This window comes from Abrus precatorius, unplaced genomic scaffold (genome assembly GCF_003935025.1).
Source record: "Abrus precatorius isolate BTA unplaced genomic scaffold, Abrus_2018 Scaffold6, whole genome shotgun sequence".
Taxonomy (NCBI): domain Eukaryota; kingdom Viridiplantae; phylum Streptophyta; class Magnoliopsida; order Fabales; family Fabaceae; genus Abrus; species Abrus precatorius.
The window spans coordinates 14,888,577-14,908,671 of NW_020874406.1; the positions used below are offsets into that span (position 1 = coordinate 14,888,577).

General features: G+C 28.6%; 2 protein-coding genes across 2 annotated transcripts; both read left to right on the top strand.

Annotated features, from left to right (window-relative positions):
- Window positions 1-287: 287 nt before the first annotated feature.
- On the top strand, window positions 288-2,130 carry LOC113869467 (transcription factor bHLH18-like). Its single transcript, XM_027505791.1, has 5 exons — window positions 288-316; window positions 407-503; window positions 606-1,139; window positions 1,207-1,608; window positions 1,932-2,130. The coding sequence occupies exons 2-5, from the start codon at window positions 459-461 to the stop codon at window positions 2,016-2,018; spliced, it is 1,068 nt and encodes a 355-aa protein (XP_027361592.1). The 5' UTR covers window positions 288-316; window positions 407-458; the 3' UTR covers window positions 2,019-2,130.
- Window positions 2,131-17,613: 15,483 nt separating this feature from the next.
- LOC113870242 (transcription factor bHLH18-like) lies at window positions 17,614-19,112 on the top strand. Its single transcript, XM_027506834.1, has 4 exons — window positions 17,614-17,652; window positions 17,746-18,303; window positions 18,489-18,860; window positions 19,038-19,112. Exons 1-4 carry the CDS (start codon window positions 17,614-17,616, stop codon window positions 19,110-19,112), a joined length of 1,044 nt encoding a protein of 347 aa, XP_027362635.1.
- Window positions 19,113-20,095: the final 983 nt, after the last annotated feature.

A 20,095-nucleotide genomic window follows, 5' to 3' on the forward strand; every position in this document is an offset into this window, starting at 1 on the left:
AGTCTCAATTTAGGAAGGAGTGCTGTAGTTATTTATATTTATTTTTTATATAATAACATTTATGTTAAAAAAGATATACAATTTCTTAATGTATATCTTGATTATTTTATAATAATTTATTTATAATATTTTTTAATAAAGTGATTATTTATTAATTTTTAATTTTAGAATGATATATAATAAAATTGGTAATGTGTAGGACAGAGATGAAAAAGTATTTGGTAAAAAAAGTTTACAATAATTTAAGTCTATATAAAGTATATACGAGGCAAGTTGTATGGGACACGGTGGGTAATGCGGGTGTGGGTGAGGCAAGGTATTGATGTCATTTTCACTTTGCAGTATGAATGATTGAACATAATGGCGTTGATTTCAAACCACTTGGCTGATTTTTGTTTTCTTTCAGGACCCTTGATCTAAGATTTCTTGCAAGTAACTGAAATAGAGATTGCAGCAAAATGACAACAACGGAGGAATCATGGACAAGTTGGTTGTGCGATTGGGTAAAATACAGGACACGTTTTTCATCTACTCGTTTGTTTGTAATGGTTTTGTGAATAACCTAACTTCTCGGTCACCGCTGACCCCTACCCATGTTTTCCCAGGAGGCAGAGGATTACAACAACTTTGTCAATGAATCCGATGGAAACGGGGTTGATGTAAGTTTCGCATTTGATGACGATATAGTCCCTGTAACACAGGAGGGGAACTTGCAACAATCTTTCTCTAATAATAGCAACGGCTTCAAAACAGAACACTCCAGCACCATGAGCATTTCCTCAGGGGATGACAACGGCTTTGACGAGAGACCTTCCAAGACACTCAAGACAGCCACTTCAAACTCTGCTAACACCACCAACACGGATTCTTCTCTCTCCTACATTCTTTCCTTTGAAAATGTGAATCCACCACCAATATTCAACATCGATTCCCCCTTGAAGCCAAAACGCAAGGCTGTGCATAGGAGATCTATTCCCTCAAAGGAAAAGGAAGCTATACCCAATATTCAAGAGAACAAGAACCCTGCGGTCAGATCTCCTCACCACGCTCAAGATCACATAATTGCTGAGAGAAAGAGGAGAGAAAGGATTAGCCAGCAGTTTATAGCGCTCTCGGCCCTTATTCCAGGCCTCAAAAAGGTTCATTCATTCATTATTATTAATAACTTTTTAATCAGTCAAATAGTACTAATTAAGGGGGGTGCAGGTGGACAAGGCGAGTGTGCTTGGGGATGCTATAAGGCACGTGAAACATCTCCAGGAGCAAGTGAAGTTACTGGAGGAGCAGAACAAATGGAAAAGTGTAGAATCGGTGGTATATGTTGAGAAATCTAAGTTATCTGCGGATGAAGATGTCTCGGATACGTCCTCAAATTCTGGTTCTGGTGCTGACGGCAACTCCTATGGCCCCTCAAAAACGAATGGATCACTGCCCGAAGTTGAGGCAAGGGTGTCAGGGAAGAACGTGCTGATTCGAATCCACTGCCACAAACAAAAGCAAGTGTTGACGAATATACTCCAAGAGATGGAGAATCTCCATCTTTCCGTCATCAATAGCAGTGTCTTGCTTTTCGGAACCTCCAAACTCGACATAACCATCGTAGCACAGGTACACTCTTACTCCATCACATTGCTGTCATTCATCGTTTAGCCCTCCTATTAACTACTGTATTAATAGTGATTAATAGATACATTATTTTTAGTAAGTTACATTGAAAATTATAACAAAATTATTGTTTTAAAAAAAACTTTCCGAAAAAACATTATAAATTTTAACACTATGGATTAGTAACTTTACTGATTATGTTATTTTCAGCTTCATAACAATTTATTGTTCTCTGAATTTATTTTACTACTAGCTACTTGAACAAAATCAGAATAATAATGTGTGTGAAGGAATTTTCCATTTTGATTGGGGAGCATTTGATGCAGATGGAGGATGAGTTGAGGCTGAACGTGAAGGAACTAGCTAGAACACTTAGGGTGGGACTCTTGCAAGATAGTAGTAGTATTATGTAGCTTACAGGTGTATGGTGTCATTAGCCCGCACTTTAATGCATTTCATTGTGGAGTCAATAAATGTCCATCTTCTCAGCAGTAAGCCACATGGAGAAATAAAAATTAATTGTTCCGATATCAATGGATACACATTGGGTAGTTGGGGTAATCCGTACCAAGAGGAATATTAAAACTATACTTTTTTAAATATATTTTGCATGATTCATTAATCTTTTAAAAGGTTTAAATAATTTTAAAAACAATTAATGCATAAATTAAATATTTTAACTTTTCCTAAAACTAATTAATTATAAAAGTCTATTGAAAATAATATGAAAAAACTATTATTAACATATCTTTCACCCGAATTAAGAAAGGTTAGGTTCATCGGAACGTGGGATTTGACTAATCTCAAAAAGCATAGCATTGAATCAAAACTAAGATAACGTAAGTCCCGAAATGATTAAGAAATCAGGAACCAGAATTTTGATTTGGGTTTTACTGACTCAAAATTTGTAATTTGTATCCTCTAGATGACTTTCAATGGGTCCAAACCTCTTACACCACCACGTTCAGCGCAGTACTAATTCATCTCAACATAGATTTTAAAATTTTAATGCTAAAAATAAAAGGAAACTGCCTTTATTTGAGCATTAAGATCAATTTCGACATTGATGATTTGAGGGTCTGAACCACCCAACAAATTGGTAGAGGGACAGTATGCACGTTAATACAAAATTTACAGAGAGTATATTTTCAGAGCAAATAAATGCAACTTTAACCGAATCAGTGTATCAGACACAAACAATAGAAATAATTTCAAAGGTTCCAAGCAAGAGAAAATTTCCGCTAGTAGAATATCTAGAAAATATATTAACTCCGAACCAAGATAATAACTACCATTCATGTAAAATCTTTGAAATGCTTTAATATTTATTCTATTCATGTATCTTTTGTAATGTGCTGTGTTTATTTATATTGTCTGCATCCAATATTGGTGCATTGCATTTGCTCTCGTATAGCATGCAAAATTCGAAATAGAATCACTCCATTTTAATTTTGACTAATAATAAGCAAACAATTGAAATCTTGCGTTACGTTAATTTTAATGTTTAATGATGGATAAAACAACTATTTCGAATTCATTAATTTCATTATCTCAATATTATATTCACAAAGCATTTTCCTAAATCACAACGCTTTTATATGCGATATCCACAAGCATTAATTGAATATTGTTACCAAGTGCGTTCTAATTGCCAGTGCAACCCATCCCCATTTCCAAATATTATTGGTAGTGTTTTCTTCTGGTTTTCCATAATGAATTTTTTACAGAAAAATATTAAAAAAAATAAATATACACACAGATGAATCCAATCCCAATATATTTACCCAACTAGACCTATTCCCTGTATGGTTCAGAATTCGTGTCTCTAGAGACTGAATTCTGACATGTGTTTTGTCCAAATAGCCAAATTTTCCATGCTAGAATTCGGTTTCTAAATAACCGAATTCCGGTCACAATTTTTTTTTGTTTTAAAATTTGGTTTTTTGTTTTTATATAATAAAATAATTTTTATGTATTTTTTATGTTTATATATTTATATATTGTGAAATTTAATAAACATTTTAAAATATTTAGTTAATTTTAAATAATAAATATTATTATTATTTGAATTATATTTATATTTTTATATTATGTGAACATGAATGTTTATATTATGTTAATTTGTGTAAAATAATATTTATGTATTTATATTATGTGAAATAATAAAGATGTTTTATTATTTGAATTATATTTATATTTTTATATTATGTAAACATGAATGTTTATATTATGTTAATTTGTGTAAAATAATATTTATGTATTTATATTATGTGAAATAATAAAGAATATTATGTTGATATATTTTATTGAATATGTAAATTTGTGTTATGAATTTTGAATATTAATATGATAATATTATTTTGAAAAAGTATTTCATTTTAAATGCAACGTGAAATTTTTTAATATTAATATGCAAAAGTGATTCAAAGGGCGGTAGTGTGGGAAGTAAAACTATGACATATATTAATGCAATGTTATCTAAAGTTAGGTTTTCTTTTTCTTTATAACCCGTTACAACAAAAGAAATCAATGACAGGAACTAAATGCATGACAAATATTTGGACATGTCTTCCTTGTGTGCTAGGGGTATGACAATAGGAACAATTTTTTGCACGATTTTGTTGTTCTCTAATGTCTATCTCTGTTCTTATCTTGATGGACTTGGGTCGACTCTTTGAAGTTCTTTTCAGTTCCAGATTTGGACACAAAGTTGGGCCAGTGTAAGTTGGCCAATAGTCTTCGTGTTTTAGTTTTTCAAACTGACCTTCATATACTTTAGAAACTTGTTGTGAGGTATACACGGGAGATATGTAGATGTGAAAATTGTAGTATGCGTGTAAGCATGAAGCAAGTACATGTGAGCATGTGATGTGAACTTTTTTGGAACTTGCCACAATCATACTACATTTTATCTAACCGTACTATAAATCTCTCTAAAGGTTAAACTTGTCTCGGATGTTGCATTTCTTCGACTAAAAATCTAGTGTTTGTTTTGTCAAAAATAATGATTCTATGAGTATTTGCCTTTGACTGTACATCTTGAATTATTTTAGTTGCAATCTTCGAGTACACATGTCTAACATTAATCATTGTATCTACTTCCCTGCTTTATCCAAAGAAGAACTTGTTGCAACAAGTGTATGTCGCCATGACCATGGAGCAAATTGGCAGGTTTCTGATTTTCTTCAAGATCGAATTGATTGACTCCGCTAGATTTGTTGTCATGCGTCCCTAGCGTCATCCGTTATCCCATGCCAACATCCATTTTTTCCTTGGGATGTTGTCCGACCATTATGTAACTTCAGGATTATTATCTTTTACTATGTTGTAATAGTAAAAGAATCTTGGTTCAGTCATCCTATATGCTGAAAAAAAGATTACAAATTAAATTAATATAACTAGTTAAATAAGTGTATAAAATATTAATGATAATATAGAATATGTAAAAAATTAAAATTACCCATATTGACGACATCTTTCTTAAGTGCAACGTTTTTAAATTATCGCATGAAGTTTTGTGCAATGTGTCTAATGCAATAGACATAGATAGAATTTTTCTGTCCAACCATTTCCATTTCTGGAGTATGCACTTCTTATGGCTTTGTGACGATTCGAAATGAGGCACAACCCCTCTTGCGGGGTTACGTACCTCTTTAAGTTTCTAAAAAAAAGAACCATGCATCACTGGTTTTACCTTCAACTACAGTAAAGGCAATGAGAATGATGTTGTTGCAGTCGTCTTGCGCAATTGCCACCAATAAAGTCCCTTTGTATTTACCATACAAAAATGTTTCATCCACTTGAACAATTAGTTTGCAAAAGGCAAAACCATCAATGCATGACTTGAAGGTCCAAAACAACCTTTTTCACTTGCACACTTTAATCTCTGAGAATTATAATATGAAAGGTCTTCTAGAAGCTTCTATAACTGAGATAAAAATTCAAATCATCCAAATTCAACACTTAAAAGTAATTTTCAAAATTCTGTTATTTTGCGTGGATACTTTCAAGAGTAAAAGTGTTTATGCGCATGTGTTCTGTGTAAGTAAGGCTTGTGCGTGGCTACTTTAAGTAGGCAGAGTGTACACGCAAAGTGAGTGGCTACTTTCAGTGGTCAGAGTGTACACGTGCACTTTGAGTGGCTACTTTTAGTGATCAGTGTTCACGCGCAAAGTGTCTAAGTAAATTAGCCTTGAGCGTAGCTATTCTCAGCGACCAGAGTATACACTCACAAGACTCTTCAAGATTTCTACTACTTGAGTATTCACTTTTAGCACTTAGAGTTATTACTCACTTGATCTTCATAAATTTTTCTTTAAAGTGTTAACTCTATGCACTTAAAGTGGTTACACCTAGCACTTATCATCTGATTCTTGCTTTTTAAGCTCAATCCTTTCACCTTTTTTCATTTCAATATCAATTTCAAAGTCTCAGTTTAAGCTTCTATACAAAAATTAAGTCCTTTTAAGTCTAATTGTTCAGAATTGGAATAAGATCTAAAATTCTAAACTATTTACACAATTATGAATATTAATACAATTTTTATTATATTTTCAAGTTTATTTGGTACTTTACTGCTTATTTATTAACAAAAACTACACTAACAATGTAGTAAAATGTGAATTTATCAACCATCAAAGAGAACAATGACATAGATTGAAGATATTTAGATTGAAGAAAGTGAATGATGAACAAGCTTAGAAGGAGAAGGTTCACAAGAACAAGGAACAAGTTTAGAAGGTTTAGGATTTCGATGGAAAAAAGGAACAAGCTTATAAGGTTGAATGAAAAAAATAAACACGAACAAGGTATTGCCACATTTTATGAGTGATGGTGACCTCTCAATGAAACCATTGGATTCCCTCTCATTCAAAGCTTCACAAAATTCGAACAAGCTTTCTCTACTCCTAAGTACTGACTCAATGTTCTGCCATCTACATTTTACGAGTGATGGTGACCTCTTTATGACACCATTGAATTTTCTCTCATTCAAAGCTTCACAAAATTTGAACAAGCTTTCTCTACTCCTAGTACTAACTCTATGTTCTGTTATCCATGTTTTACGAGTGAGTGACCTCTCTATGACACTATTGGATTCCTTCTCATTAAAAGGTTTACAAAATTCAAACAAGCATCAAGTGACGGTGACCACTTTATGACACCAAGTAATGACTCACTCACCAATCACAAAAATATTGTAGTCAAAGCAAAACGAACATAGGTCTGCCTTCATTGGTAGAACGGTAAGTTTGAAACATCATCGTTATTTACTTAAAATGTAAATCAATTTTTACGTATAATGTTACTTACTAATTTGTTAATAACTGCAGGAAACTGAAAATATGATCTCATCTTTCTATCATTCAATGCCAGAACCCAACCCCATAATTGTTCCTATTCTTGAACAACTTAGTTTTGCTGGGATTGCAAAGCTAAGGCACCTTAAAGTGGACCAAGCACTGGTGACAACTTTGGTCGAGAGGTGGAGACCTGAAACTCACACATTCCATTTTTCAACTGGGAGTGCACCATAATCCTGGAGAATGTTGCACTTCAACTCTGGCTAAGAGTTGATAGATGACCAGTCATTGGTCCAACAATATTTGACTGGGAAGATGTGTGTGACATATATCTCGACATCATGCTAGTCAAGGGAGAGATACGTATTGGCTCTATGGTGAAACTGAAGTGGCTAAGAGACAAGATGTTGCCATTACTAGATGAACCATCTGAAGAGCAAGTTTACGCCCATGTTAGAGCATATATATTGGGTTTGATTAGAGGTGTTTTGATGCCTGACAAAATAGACAACAAAGTTCATCTTATATATTTAGCTTTATTAATTAATTTTAGAAGAACTAGAAGATATAGTTGGGGATCTGCTTGTTTAGCTATGTTGCACGAGAAAATGTGCAAGGCCATAAAGTAAGGAACAAAATAATGGGTGGTTGTACATCACTGTTAATGTCCTAGACATGGTATCGTATGCCATATAATGCGCTAATTTTCAGTAATCCATCAATATACCCTCTGGTATGCAAATAGAGCATGGGTAGAGTTCTCAACTTCCAGAATAAATCTCACAATGATGTTGTGGGGTACATATCAATGTTTGACCACATTCATGCTAATCAAGTAAATTTTCATAACTAAAATTTAATTTTTTTTTTCTTGTTTTATCTTGTTTTACATATTATCTTAATTAACAAAGTTAAATTTATTTGTAGTTTTTATAGGCGCCATATCAAGAGTTGCAAACATCAATGCCTATGGAAGCATACAGAGATGTCAAATGTGGACTTCATGTACCACCATCATTTGTTTTGCGATTGTTGAATGACATCAATCAGATAAAGTCAAATTACTGTTTCGGCTCTTACAAGAAGTCTCTTCTCCACCCAATAATTTGGATGATATCTACACAATTGACATAAGAGGAAGACAAGATAAAAATTGGATCACAAGACATGCTCGATGAATCGATGTGTGGAACAACAAACGTGATCTGACATTAACAGGTCATTTACATAGAATGGTACATTGTCAATTCCATCTATTTTCTATCTATGACACCACTACTACAAGATCTAAAGAGGAGTCACTAACAGTTAAGGACTACTACAATATTTGCCATTGATACGACTTCTACACCATCATATCACGAGACTGCATCAATTCCTCTACCGGATATCACGCTAGATGCAAACATAATGGACAAAAGACATTTGTTTACAACAACTTTGGAAGATTTTTTTACAAATTTATATGGAGTTAATTTTACAACTCCATCTTTAGCACATAATTACATGTAGTCTCTTTACCAACTAGATTTTGCTAATGAACCTAGTTGTTCATCAGCTGCATTCCAACAACTAGACCTTGATAATCCTCCACAAGTTCATCCTGAATTTTCACAGCAACAACCACAACAATGAAACCCAGTACGTAACAGACGTAGCCCTCGTTGTGGATGTGGACATCATTACGGAAATAGTGACAGTGAAAATCACTAATAAATGTTGTTATCAATATTGTGTTAAGTGTTTTTTATTAAATATTTAATGAATTGTGATTTCTTTTAAATATATATAAATATCTACATCATATTCTTTATTCATTTTATTAATATTAATAACAAATTTTATATCCAAATATTATAACCATAATTTTAAAAATTAATTAAATATATATTTTAATAAACATATAAGCAAAATATTCTTCATTATTTTTATTCATCTTATATATAAATTTTATGTTTTTAGAATCAAATACTTATTCAAAATATTATTATCATATTAATATTCAAAATTTATAATACAAAATTACATATTCAAGAAAATATATAAACAAAATATTTTTTATTATTTTTATTCATCTTATATAAAAATTTTATTTTATTTAATAAAATACCGATTCAAACAAATTTTATCATATTAATACTCAAAAAATATATACCATTATATTTTTTATTTATTCATTTGATATACAAATTTTATTTTAAAAAAAATCAAATACTTATTCAAAATAATATTATCATATTAATATTAAAAATTCATAACACAAATTTACATATTCAATAAAATATATCAACATAATATTTTTTATTATTTCATATAATAAAAATATTATTTCACACAAATTAACATAATATAAATATTCTTTTTCACATAATATAAAAAAATAAATATAATTCAAATAATAAAACTTGTTTTATTATTTAAAATTAAATAAATATTTATTAAATTTAATAATACATAAATATATAAACATAAAATATATAATATTTATTTTATTATATAAAAAAAAAAATTAATCAAGAAAAATTTAGCTATTTAAACAAAACACAAATTAGAATTCGGTCCGTAAGGACACGAATTCTAAACCTATACAGTTAACAGGTCTAAGGTAAATATATTAAAACTAGGTCGTATATATTTATGTTTTTAATATTTTTTCTGTAAAAAATTATTTCCATAATTGAGAATCCCCTAAAATCTTGAAGCAGATATTTCTACGCTTCTAATCAAACATCTATAAATTTTATATAATGTTGAAAGATTCTTCAAATAAACATATATTAATTTCAACGAACACGTATTTTATTAATTATCGAAGTTGTTAAAATCCAATCCTAGTTGTGCTCATGTGGGCTCGTTTCCTTCTTTTTTTCAGGTATTTTGTAATTGAAACCAGATCTGATTAAAGATTTGTTATTAAGTACAGACAAGTGAAGACAAAATTTGAAAATTTCATTGCACGATGTTTGAAACTCTCATTTGATTACAGGGAGAAGAAAAAAATAAATATATACACATCGACAAAAAATAAAGATCCTTTGTGAGAGAAAAGTTTCCATCACAGAAGCTTAGTTAATTATATCTATAATAATGTAACATCTAATGTTGCCACTCTGTGAGAACAGTTGGGTTGAAGCAATGCAGTGCATATAAAAAATTGTTATTCTAACCTTTTATAGATTTCGATTGTAAAATAAAATATAAATTTAACTCTAAATAATGAGGAAAGCTTCGGTTGAATGAATCTTCTAAATAATGTTACCGTGTAGTAAGGATCTCAAGATGGTTAAACTGTTAAATATTATAGAATTAAAATGGAAAATAACCTCAGTTTCCACGTGGTGAAAAATGAGAAAAAGGAAAAAGAAGAAGAAACAATAATGAAAATGGGTAGGCTTAGATAAAATACTATACAACTCATTTTTATATTCACATTTTAAAAGTTATTTACATCTAAACAAATATTAGCATAAGCAATAACTTACTATCTATACACTTATCCTTCAAATATTTATATACTCAATTTTTAAGTAACTTGAATACAATCTCTAATGATGTAAAAATGAATAAAATATAAAATTTTTGTAATACTAACATTAACAATAAAATACGGTTAAAAGAAGAGCATTGATTAAAAGTATAGCATATAAATTAATTAAAAATTAAATATGATTACCAAACAATCAAAGACAATTTAAATTTTAAATGTGAAAAAATATAGTTATTTAACTTAATTAAAAATTTAAGTTTTAAAATTTTAATTATATAGTATATAATACATATGTTATTCAAATATACATAAAGTTTAGTATGGCCGTATCTTTAACCATAATTTTGTATAAGTAAATTACTTATTCATATTTAAAACTAGATTAATTTGATGGACTAAAATATTATTTATCAAAGATAATTTTTATAGATATCCATTATATAAATCTATATAATTTTAAACATATTTTTAGTTCTCATGTTCTAGTAAAATTTTATTTTAAATTTTTTATTTATATATTATTAATTTTTTAATTTATGTTGATAATTTAATTTACTAAAATTTTATCAAATATTAATTTTCGATTGGATCACATTAGTTAAAAGGAATTAGAACAATAATTTAATATTATTAAGGATCAAAATAAAAAATATTTTAAAGGAACTAAAATAAAAAAAATTCATTAAATTATATCAAATAAAACTATATTTAAATTATCTAATTATCATTCTTTAAAAAATAATATAAAAGAAATATATCACAATCTCATTAATTCCATTATATATATATTTTTAGTTACAAAGATTAAAAAATGCTTATCTAAAATTTATAAAATTAACGCATATTAATATATGTAAAAAAAATTGAAAAAATAATATACATTTTAAAACTTTGTTTTATTTTAATTAACTCGTAATTTCGTACTATTTACGATACTATTCTCTTTATAGTGGACAAGAGTTTAAGAATTAATTAAAAAAAAAAGATTAAAATGAGAAACTATTTTATGTAATGTTTAAGAATATTATAAATTTGTAGTCTCTTTAAAATGAGAAAATATTTTTTTTACATTTTTCAATAAAATAAAAATAAAAAACTATTTGACAAAAAAAATTAAAATATATATTTTTAAAAACTGAATACAAGTCATCGGGTAAAAAAATAGTAATTTTTCAAAAAATAAAAACTTAATCAAAACAATATTTACTGAACATTAATATAAAATTTAAGGTCGATTTAAAATATTTGAAAATATTTTATAGTAAAATAAAAATATTCATTATGTAAAAGGTATAATAAAGATTTTTAATAAAACTTATCACGTGACATGATTGGTGAAATATTTGTTTTGTCTTTACTCCTTTAAGTTTTGGTCAACATCCTAATCCTAACTCCTCATTTGCAAAGAATTGAGAGTTTGGTATCTGAGGCACAGAGTCAAATATCAATTGGACAAACGCGTACTGTGTGTTGGGTTCTGTGCCGCTACCTTACAAATTCTTCAATTCTATGTTTCAAGTGTTGATCTCACTATAAACTATTATTGGTTGATATTAATTAACTAGTGCTGCTTCAATTAGTTGTAATTATTATTGCTAGTTGTAGATGGTCACCTAAACAAAATGTCAGTGTCTTTTCAGAAATGATTAAATAATTGTGTTACTATATTCTCTAATTTTTAACGCATATAGTCAACTATAAGTTTTATAACTAAGCCAAATTAATCTTTTTTCAGATTTTTAATAGACGTCAAATATTAAGAGTAATTTTTATTTTTATAATATAGCATTTCTCGATTTAATATTACTATTAATTTCTCAATTCTAAAAGTAAGATGCAAGTTTTTATTAAGCAGAAAAAGAATAAAAGAAAGAAAATGTATGATGAGAATATATATAAGATATTTAAAAATGAAAAGAATACTATTTATGAGAAGATAGAAAGTGATAAAAACAATTTTAAAAAAGTTATTTATATTATGAATTATTACAAGTGAATTTTTATTATCTTACTTGCTTTTATTTTTTTGAAAATTAAAAATTTGTAATTACTCATAAATAAAATATATCATTTATATGAAAGTGTGTATACTAAAATTAAATTTTTTTCTATTTTGTTCTTTCTATTTCTTTATTTTCTTATTATAAATTTACGTTAATTTTATAATATATTATTTACACAAATACACTTGTATAAAAAATCTTACACTCTAAAAAAATATAATGTTTTTTTTTATGAAAATATATCATATTTATTTTTTTTAATTTAAGTTATTATACTTATAAACTTATGTTTACAAAAAAAATAATTTAAAATTTACAATATTAAATTACTATCTATATAAATAATATAATATTTTACTTTCTTCACCGTTAATTAAAAAGAATATTTATTATTTTACTTATCAATTAAATATTTAAATTTTTTTATATATAATTATTTTTGTCATTACAATATTTATATAATATCTAATTTATTTTTATATTTATAATAGTACGAAGTATGTCATACACTTCAAATTTGCAACACACATTACAAAATAAAAAAAAATACTTATAACAAGTATCATGCTAAAATTTATTTAGATGCAAAAAGTCATTAAAAATATTATTAAAAACAAAACAAACATTTAATTAAGATAATGTTAAAATTATACTTTTTGTTGTCATAACCTTCAAGAAGAATTGAAAATGAATACTTTATAGAAAAAAACTCACTTGTTCTTTAGCAAAATTTAAGACATATATGATCATAAAAAATATTATTTTATTAAAAGTTTATTATAATTAGATGTATTTATGCTTGCAAGTTTTTAAAATTATTATCAAGTATAATTTTGCATTATTTATAATGAATCTCAATTAAATTGTGAGGGTAAAAGTTTATTGATTATGATATATTAGAAAAAGTATTCTCTACTTTTCACATATCTAATATTCTCCTATAGCAGTAATATTGTGAAAAATATTTTAAAAAATATTATGAATTAATTTTTTGTCTCTTTATTGTTGAACGAAATAATAAGTTTTTGATGAAAAATTATAAATCTTGTCTAATTATCATTATTTCATCTTTATAAGTGAATATAATAACTCGTAATTAATATAATTATGAACAAACTTATAACTATAATTGTAGTCTATGGTAATAGTTATGTACATAATTATGGTGATAGTGAAAAAAATGGTTTTTTTTTATTAAAAGTGAGAAAAATTTTGAAAAATTAAAAAAAACAAAGGTACCTAAAGTAATGAAAATATAAAAGACGTGTTATTATTGTTGAACCAAAAGTTGTTGGTCCCATTTTATTGATCTTTATCATTAATCACTTAAAATTAGGAGAAAAAAGATTAAGATCAAATTTATTCGTAAAGATAATGATTTAGATTATAGTCATGTGAATGTTACTTACTTAGATATTGAATTTATTTCTGAATTAGATAAAAAATTGACCATCTCATTAGAAATGGAAGTATCCAAAAATAAGATTATCATGTCTTCATATTATTGAGTTATTATGTGTTTTTCTTATATGTTATTTATGTTTAGTGTATTTTTTCTAAAAAAAAATAATAATAATTAAACAAATAGTCAAACATTATTATTGTTCTTTCACTCATATAATTATTATTTAAATTAAATTATTAATATAGTCATTGTAAATAAATAAATTTTAATTTTTAATCAATTTTAATATCTTATTTTATTTTATTTATTTTTGCAATAAATAATGAATGTTCTTTTGGACAATACTAATAATAAAGAAATGTCTTATTGATAACACAACAACATACACAATTTTAATAATGCAACAAGTCACTTTTAATACTATGTGTGGTAGTAAAAAGATTATTTAAAATTTTAATAGAACTAATAAATTATTATTTATTGGAATAACATTACACATTATTAATATATTATATTTCACTAAATTTCATAAAAACATCAAATTTTAAGGATATCCATAAAAATTGTTACCATGTTGAAAGAACAAACGAAAAAAATTAGAATATAATTACATCATAAAAATTATGTCAAACAAAAAACATGTTAAAAAAATTACCTTCGTTTTTTTTTCTTTCTAATTTATACTTACATATATAAATATAATTAAAATACATGTTATTATAATATTTTTTTTATTTGAAACGAATGGTTAATTCATCGATGTGATAAATAATTAAAAATCCGTATAAACATTTATCGAACAACTCGTAGATTCTTCACTCTTTTCATGTCATTTGTCAGGTTATATTTGCAAACACAATAAACAAAAAATGAGTGTAACAAGTAGTATTTGAGCTAGTGATGATTACACGTTGAGGTAACACAAGTTACAAAATTGTTTCGTTTCCTGGATTCTTTCAATGGTTCCTCTTTTAAACACACGTTTGTTTAATGATAGTTAGTTCACAATTAATTATCCATTGAATAGTTAATTAAAAATACGATGCTAATTAAGTACAAGTTCTTAAGGGTGGAAACAATAAATTTCAGTACATTTCAGTTTTAGAAAAGTAATTAACAACTTTGAGATATGCTGTGGAGATCCCAAATATTCCGTATTTAAGTAGTTGTTTGGGAACGAAGATTTTAAAAGGAAAAGGAAGAAAGGACAAAATTTATATTTTAAATAAATTTATTTAAAATTAATATTTTTAAAAGTAAAATATATAAATTGATATATTAATAGTGTATTTATTATTATATATAATATATAATTTTTTTAGTTTAAAATTAAAAAAATGTCCTCTTCTTTTTTCTCTTCCTAAAACTTCCTCTCATATATATTTTAAGTAAAAGTGAATCACCTTACAGTTACAAAAACTAAAGAGGAGATTTTTAAAAAACTTTGTTTTTATTTGAGAGTTTTTAAAAACAACAAATCAGAGTTTGAGAATATTTAGATGGCTTTTTTCTCTTTTTCTTCCTTCTCCTATCTCTCAAACTCAAACAAAGCCTGTATGCAAAAAGAGAAATTAAGAATGTTTAATAATTATTCTCAAAACAGGGTTAACAAAGAAGACACATTTAAGTTTAGTTGCTAAAAACTTCAGATTAATAGCAGTTGCAGAAAATACACATTTGAGATTCGTCAACAGGCTTACGCGACTTTGCAATTCTTCTTTCAGTTCTAATTGTTATATCATATTTATTACTCTTTTATTTTCTTTTTATCTTTCTCTAAAATACATATATACATCTCATTATAAAGTGTCTAAGAAACATTTTGTTTTTCTGCTTTGAAAGTGATATACGCTAAGAAAACAACGGGTAAGCGTACAATTGGAACTTCTGGCGAACAAGGAGTAAATAACAAAAAGGGTTAAAAATATGCTAATATTTTTGGTTGGATGCAATATAAATATGTTACTTATTATAAAAAAGAGGTATTAGCAGATGTTTATAGAATAATAAACATAAATTATTGACGAACGGTATATATGATATTATTTTGATTCATGTGGCTGCATTTCCAGTTTGATGGGAGAGGGAATGAGGTAAGAGCATATGACATTTATCCACAATCGTTATAATATTTTTGCAGTGGCACTGTCAGCAACAACGGGTCAACACCCATCTGCACCTTCAACTTGTTTTGTATCGTTACCGTCTTTGTCCAAGTTTATACAGTAAATAAAAAACAGTGTTGTCGCCTATCAGCAACTCTTTAGTAAGAAAAAAAAAACTTCAAATATATTTGAAAGAAAACTCATTACATTATATATATATATACACACACACACTTGTTATTTAACATCGAACTTGTAGTCTAATGTTATCCTTCCGTACGTATTAAATATTAAATAAATATGCCTTTTAAAATAATTTAATCAGTTACCGTTTAAAGGAATAACATAAGTCGTTTTATTATTTTATTTTCAATTTCAAATACATACACTTTCTATAATTTGCAATACTTTTACTTATTTTTATATCCAATTTCAATTAATTATCTACAAATGAAAATAGAGGGGCTGATTATTTGACCAATCTAGGTCATTCTAGGTTCCTTTATCGTTAGTTAATCTTATCTGATTAATCAGAGAGGTCATTCTAGGTGCCTGTGCTGTAATTTGGGTTTCTCTTGGGCTTGTGAGCCCTGATTTACATGTAAATGAAAATTCTACAACTGAGACTTTATACAGGCGTTAAATCTGCTGATAAAAACTCATGTCACGTATAAATTAATGGGATGAAAGAGTTTCAAGTCACTCATTTTACTTTCTATGGATGGTATGTAAAAATATGTTTATATATCAATGCTATTTATATCGATCTTGCTAATCAAGACAATAATTAAAATGAAAAGAGTATTAAAATTACATTTAATTATATATATATATATATATATATATATATATCAATTGTAATTTTTTATAAAAGTTTTTATATATTGATTCCCTAAAGATAATCATTAATAATATCATTTACAAATTAACTGACAATTTCATTTTTTATTTTAACTATCACATTTTATTATTATTGGTTTGCAACTATTTATTGGCGTACGTGACAATCATAATATGGGATAGCCAGATAATTTATAATTTATCGTAGATCACAACTCAGTGGGCCAACAAAATTTAAACCTTGATTCACGAAAAAAAAAAAAAACTAAACCTTAAATTCTCAAAGTGATGGACGTGCTAAAATGTTCCAAAGAGACACATGATCCATCATGATGAAAACAAAACCGAAGAACCCATAGTTTGACCAGACATTACGAGTGAAGACAGGGATTAGCCGGATTCAAAAGGCATCAACTGACTCTCAAAGAAAATGGGATACATTTTCACACGTGTTTCTATTGACCCGGGTGTGAAGCGTGTTCGATGCTCCTATATAAAACGTTGGCAACTTTGTTCTTTTCATCTACCAAGTTTGCAAAACTAATCTCTTCTCTTCATCCTCTCGGTCTTCTAATTTTCCTCAGTCAAGGTAGGCTATTTTCTAAATCTATATCTCTTCGTACCATTCCTTCTTCTTCTTTTTTCATTATAACTAGTTTCACTTTAGTTTTTTTTCTTTTTTAGTTCTTGTTTTCATCATGCAGCACTTCACCAGTTCTTTTTAGCATTTATCGATTAAAGTTAAATTTACTACTACCCCACATCGTTTTCGGTTTTCCATTGAACAATTTGGAAATCTCATTTCTCAATCCCTTAATTAATTAGGTGCTCTCGATCTAAAATAATTAATCGCTGAAGGATACCGAAGATGATGGCAATTGCATCCACCAACTACATGCCTGAACTTGTAAGCATACTGGGAACTCATCATAAGCATTTAAGAAAATGAATTAATTACTTAACATAGAAGTAGAAATTGATGTTATTTTGACTTTAACAGGGAATGGAAGATGCCACCTTCTTTGATCAATACCCGATGGATTCTTTTGCATACCCACTTGATGACTTTGACTTTGAGTCCTTCTCCGGGTCCCCAGAGAGCAATTCCTCTTATCAGTGTTTCAACTACGAAAGAACACCAAATAGTTTCCCGGCTGAAAGTCCTGATCAATCCGTTACCCCTCCAAGACCTACTCCAAGACCAACCAAGAAGCTCAAGACATCCAACACTTCACCTTCTCCTTCCTCCCAAATTATTTCTTTTGGGCCCTTCAATGCACCATCACTCGCTTCACAGCAATTCCACAACATGAATTCCCATGCGGAGCCTAAAATCGAGAAAGGTTGTGGAGGGAACATGGATTTCGCAGCATTCATTTCTAAAGGTTCACACGAGGACAAAAGTTTCTTAAATCACGGTAATCAAGCCAACCAGGTTGCCATGACCACCAGGAACCCAATCCAAGCTCAAGAACACGTGTTAGCCGAAAGAAAACGAAGGGAAAAACTCAGCCAGAGATTCATTGCTCTTTCGGCCATCCTTCCTGGCCTCAAGAAGGTAACTCATCTTAACAATTGTTATATATTTTTATCTCATGCATGTGACGACCCTCCAAAATACATTGACATGATTATGATTTATAAATTGAGTGAAATTAAGTAATAAAAACAAATGCAGACTTAATTAATCAAAGTTCATCCAACAATTAAAAGTTGAACTAATTTCATGAGTTACATGCGCAGATGGACAAGGCTTCTGTGTTGGGAGATGCTATAAAGTATTTGAAACACCTACAAGAACGGGTGCAGAATCTGGAAGAGCGAGCAGCTAAGAAAACAGTTGGATCCGAAGTCATAGTTAAGAGATCTATTCTCTTCACGAACGATGATAATTCATCATCCGATGAAAATTTTGATGGCTACTTTGACCATTTACTCCCCGAAATCGAAGTAAGAGTTTCTGGAAAAGACGTTCTCGTCAGAACTCAAGGCGACAAACACAGTGGACGTACGGCAATGATACTGAGCGAATTAGAAAAGCTTAGTCTCAATGTCCAGAGTAGCAGTTTTTTGCCCTTTGGAAATAACAATATCGATGTTACTATCATTGCTCAGGTAATTGACCAAATTAAGCTTTGCAAAATGTGTAGTATTCATTCATAATGCATTCATGCAAGTATAGGTGTAGTTATTTATTAATTAAGTTTAATTTGATAGCTTAATTTGTTTTCTCTGATACTTAATTTCACATAGCTAGACCAAGGCCAACGTAGTTTCTGTGTTTTGTAACAGATGAACAAGGAAAACTGCATTACAGCGAAGGATCTTCTAGGAAAGCTACGACAGGCTTTGAGGCAGTTTATTTGATGTGGCATAACGAGTTCAAGAAATTTACGTCATTGATGTGCATGGCTAGAGGATTAAGCTTAGCAATAATGGTTTTTGTCGCAGTGCTTTCTTTTTTCCTTTTTCGTCCATGATGTGGATTCTGGAGTAACATATGAAGGGCCTGCGAGTATTTGTTAGCATGTTTACATGGGTTTGTTCTGCTGCTGCGAGGTGTGAGGGAGTTTCAAGTTTCAACAGATGATGCCATGCCAAAGTGTTTTCTTCTGTTGTTTTCTTTATTTTTTGCATAGTTGACTGAGTGGTTGGCTATGTTACCCTACACCACAATAGCATTTTCAAATCCCCTTAGTTGTTTAATTTTCCCCTCAAGTGTTTTTGAGAGGCTTTGACTTGTCATCGTGCAGACCTCTTTCTTCTCTCTTTTCATGTTGTGAAAAAGGTTCCTGCTTGATAGAAACTATAGCAGGCACTTATTTTAAAATTGCTCCTTTTGTCGTTTTCTGTGTATAAAATTCTTCTGATTGTAATAGCGACTTCATGACAAGTTGCTGTTTTTTTAAAATATATTTTATACCATTTGGTGGCATATCAATTTTTTGTGTTATAGTATTCGAATATCCATTCATGTTTATATGTTTTTATTAGATCCGATAGCCTGGAGGAAATCTCAGTGTAGAGTGCATGGTGCTGGAAAGACTCAATGAGAATATTTCATGTACTAAACTTTTATCGAAAGCTCACAAATAAATATCTCAATCGAGTGAGACAGATTATTATATATTTATTTGTGTTTAATTTAAAGTAACACAAACATGTTTTTAACTATTTAAAAAGTATTATATTCTGATCGATCTGTCTCCGAAGAGCCATAAACGTGCATTCAAAATGTTATGAAACTCAATGGAATTGATTATTCACTTTATTCATTTGAATGTAAAATGGAGATCCTAAGGAATATTCATTCAATATTTTTAATCCTAATTATAAAACTGGGGGATATG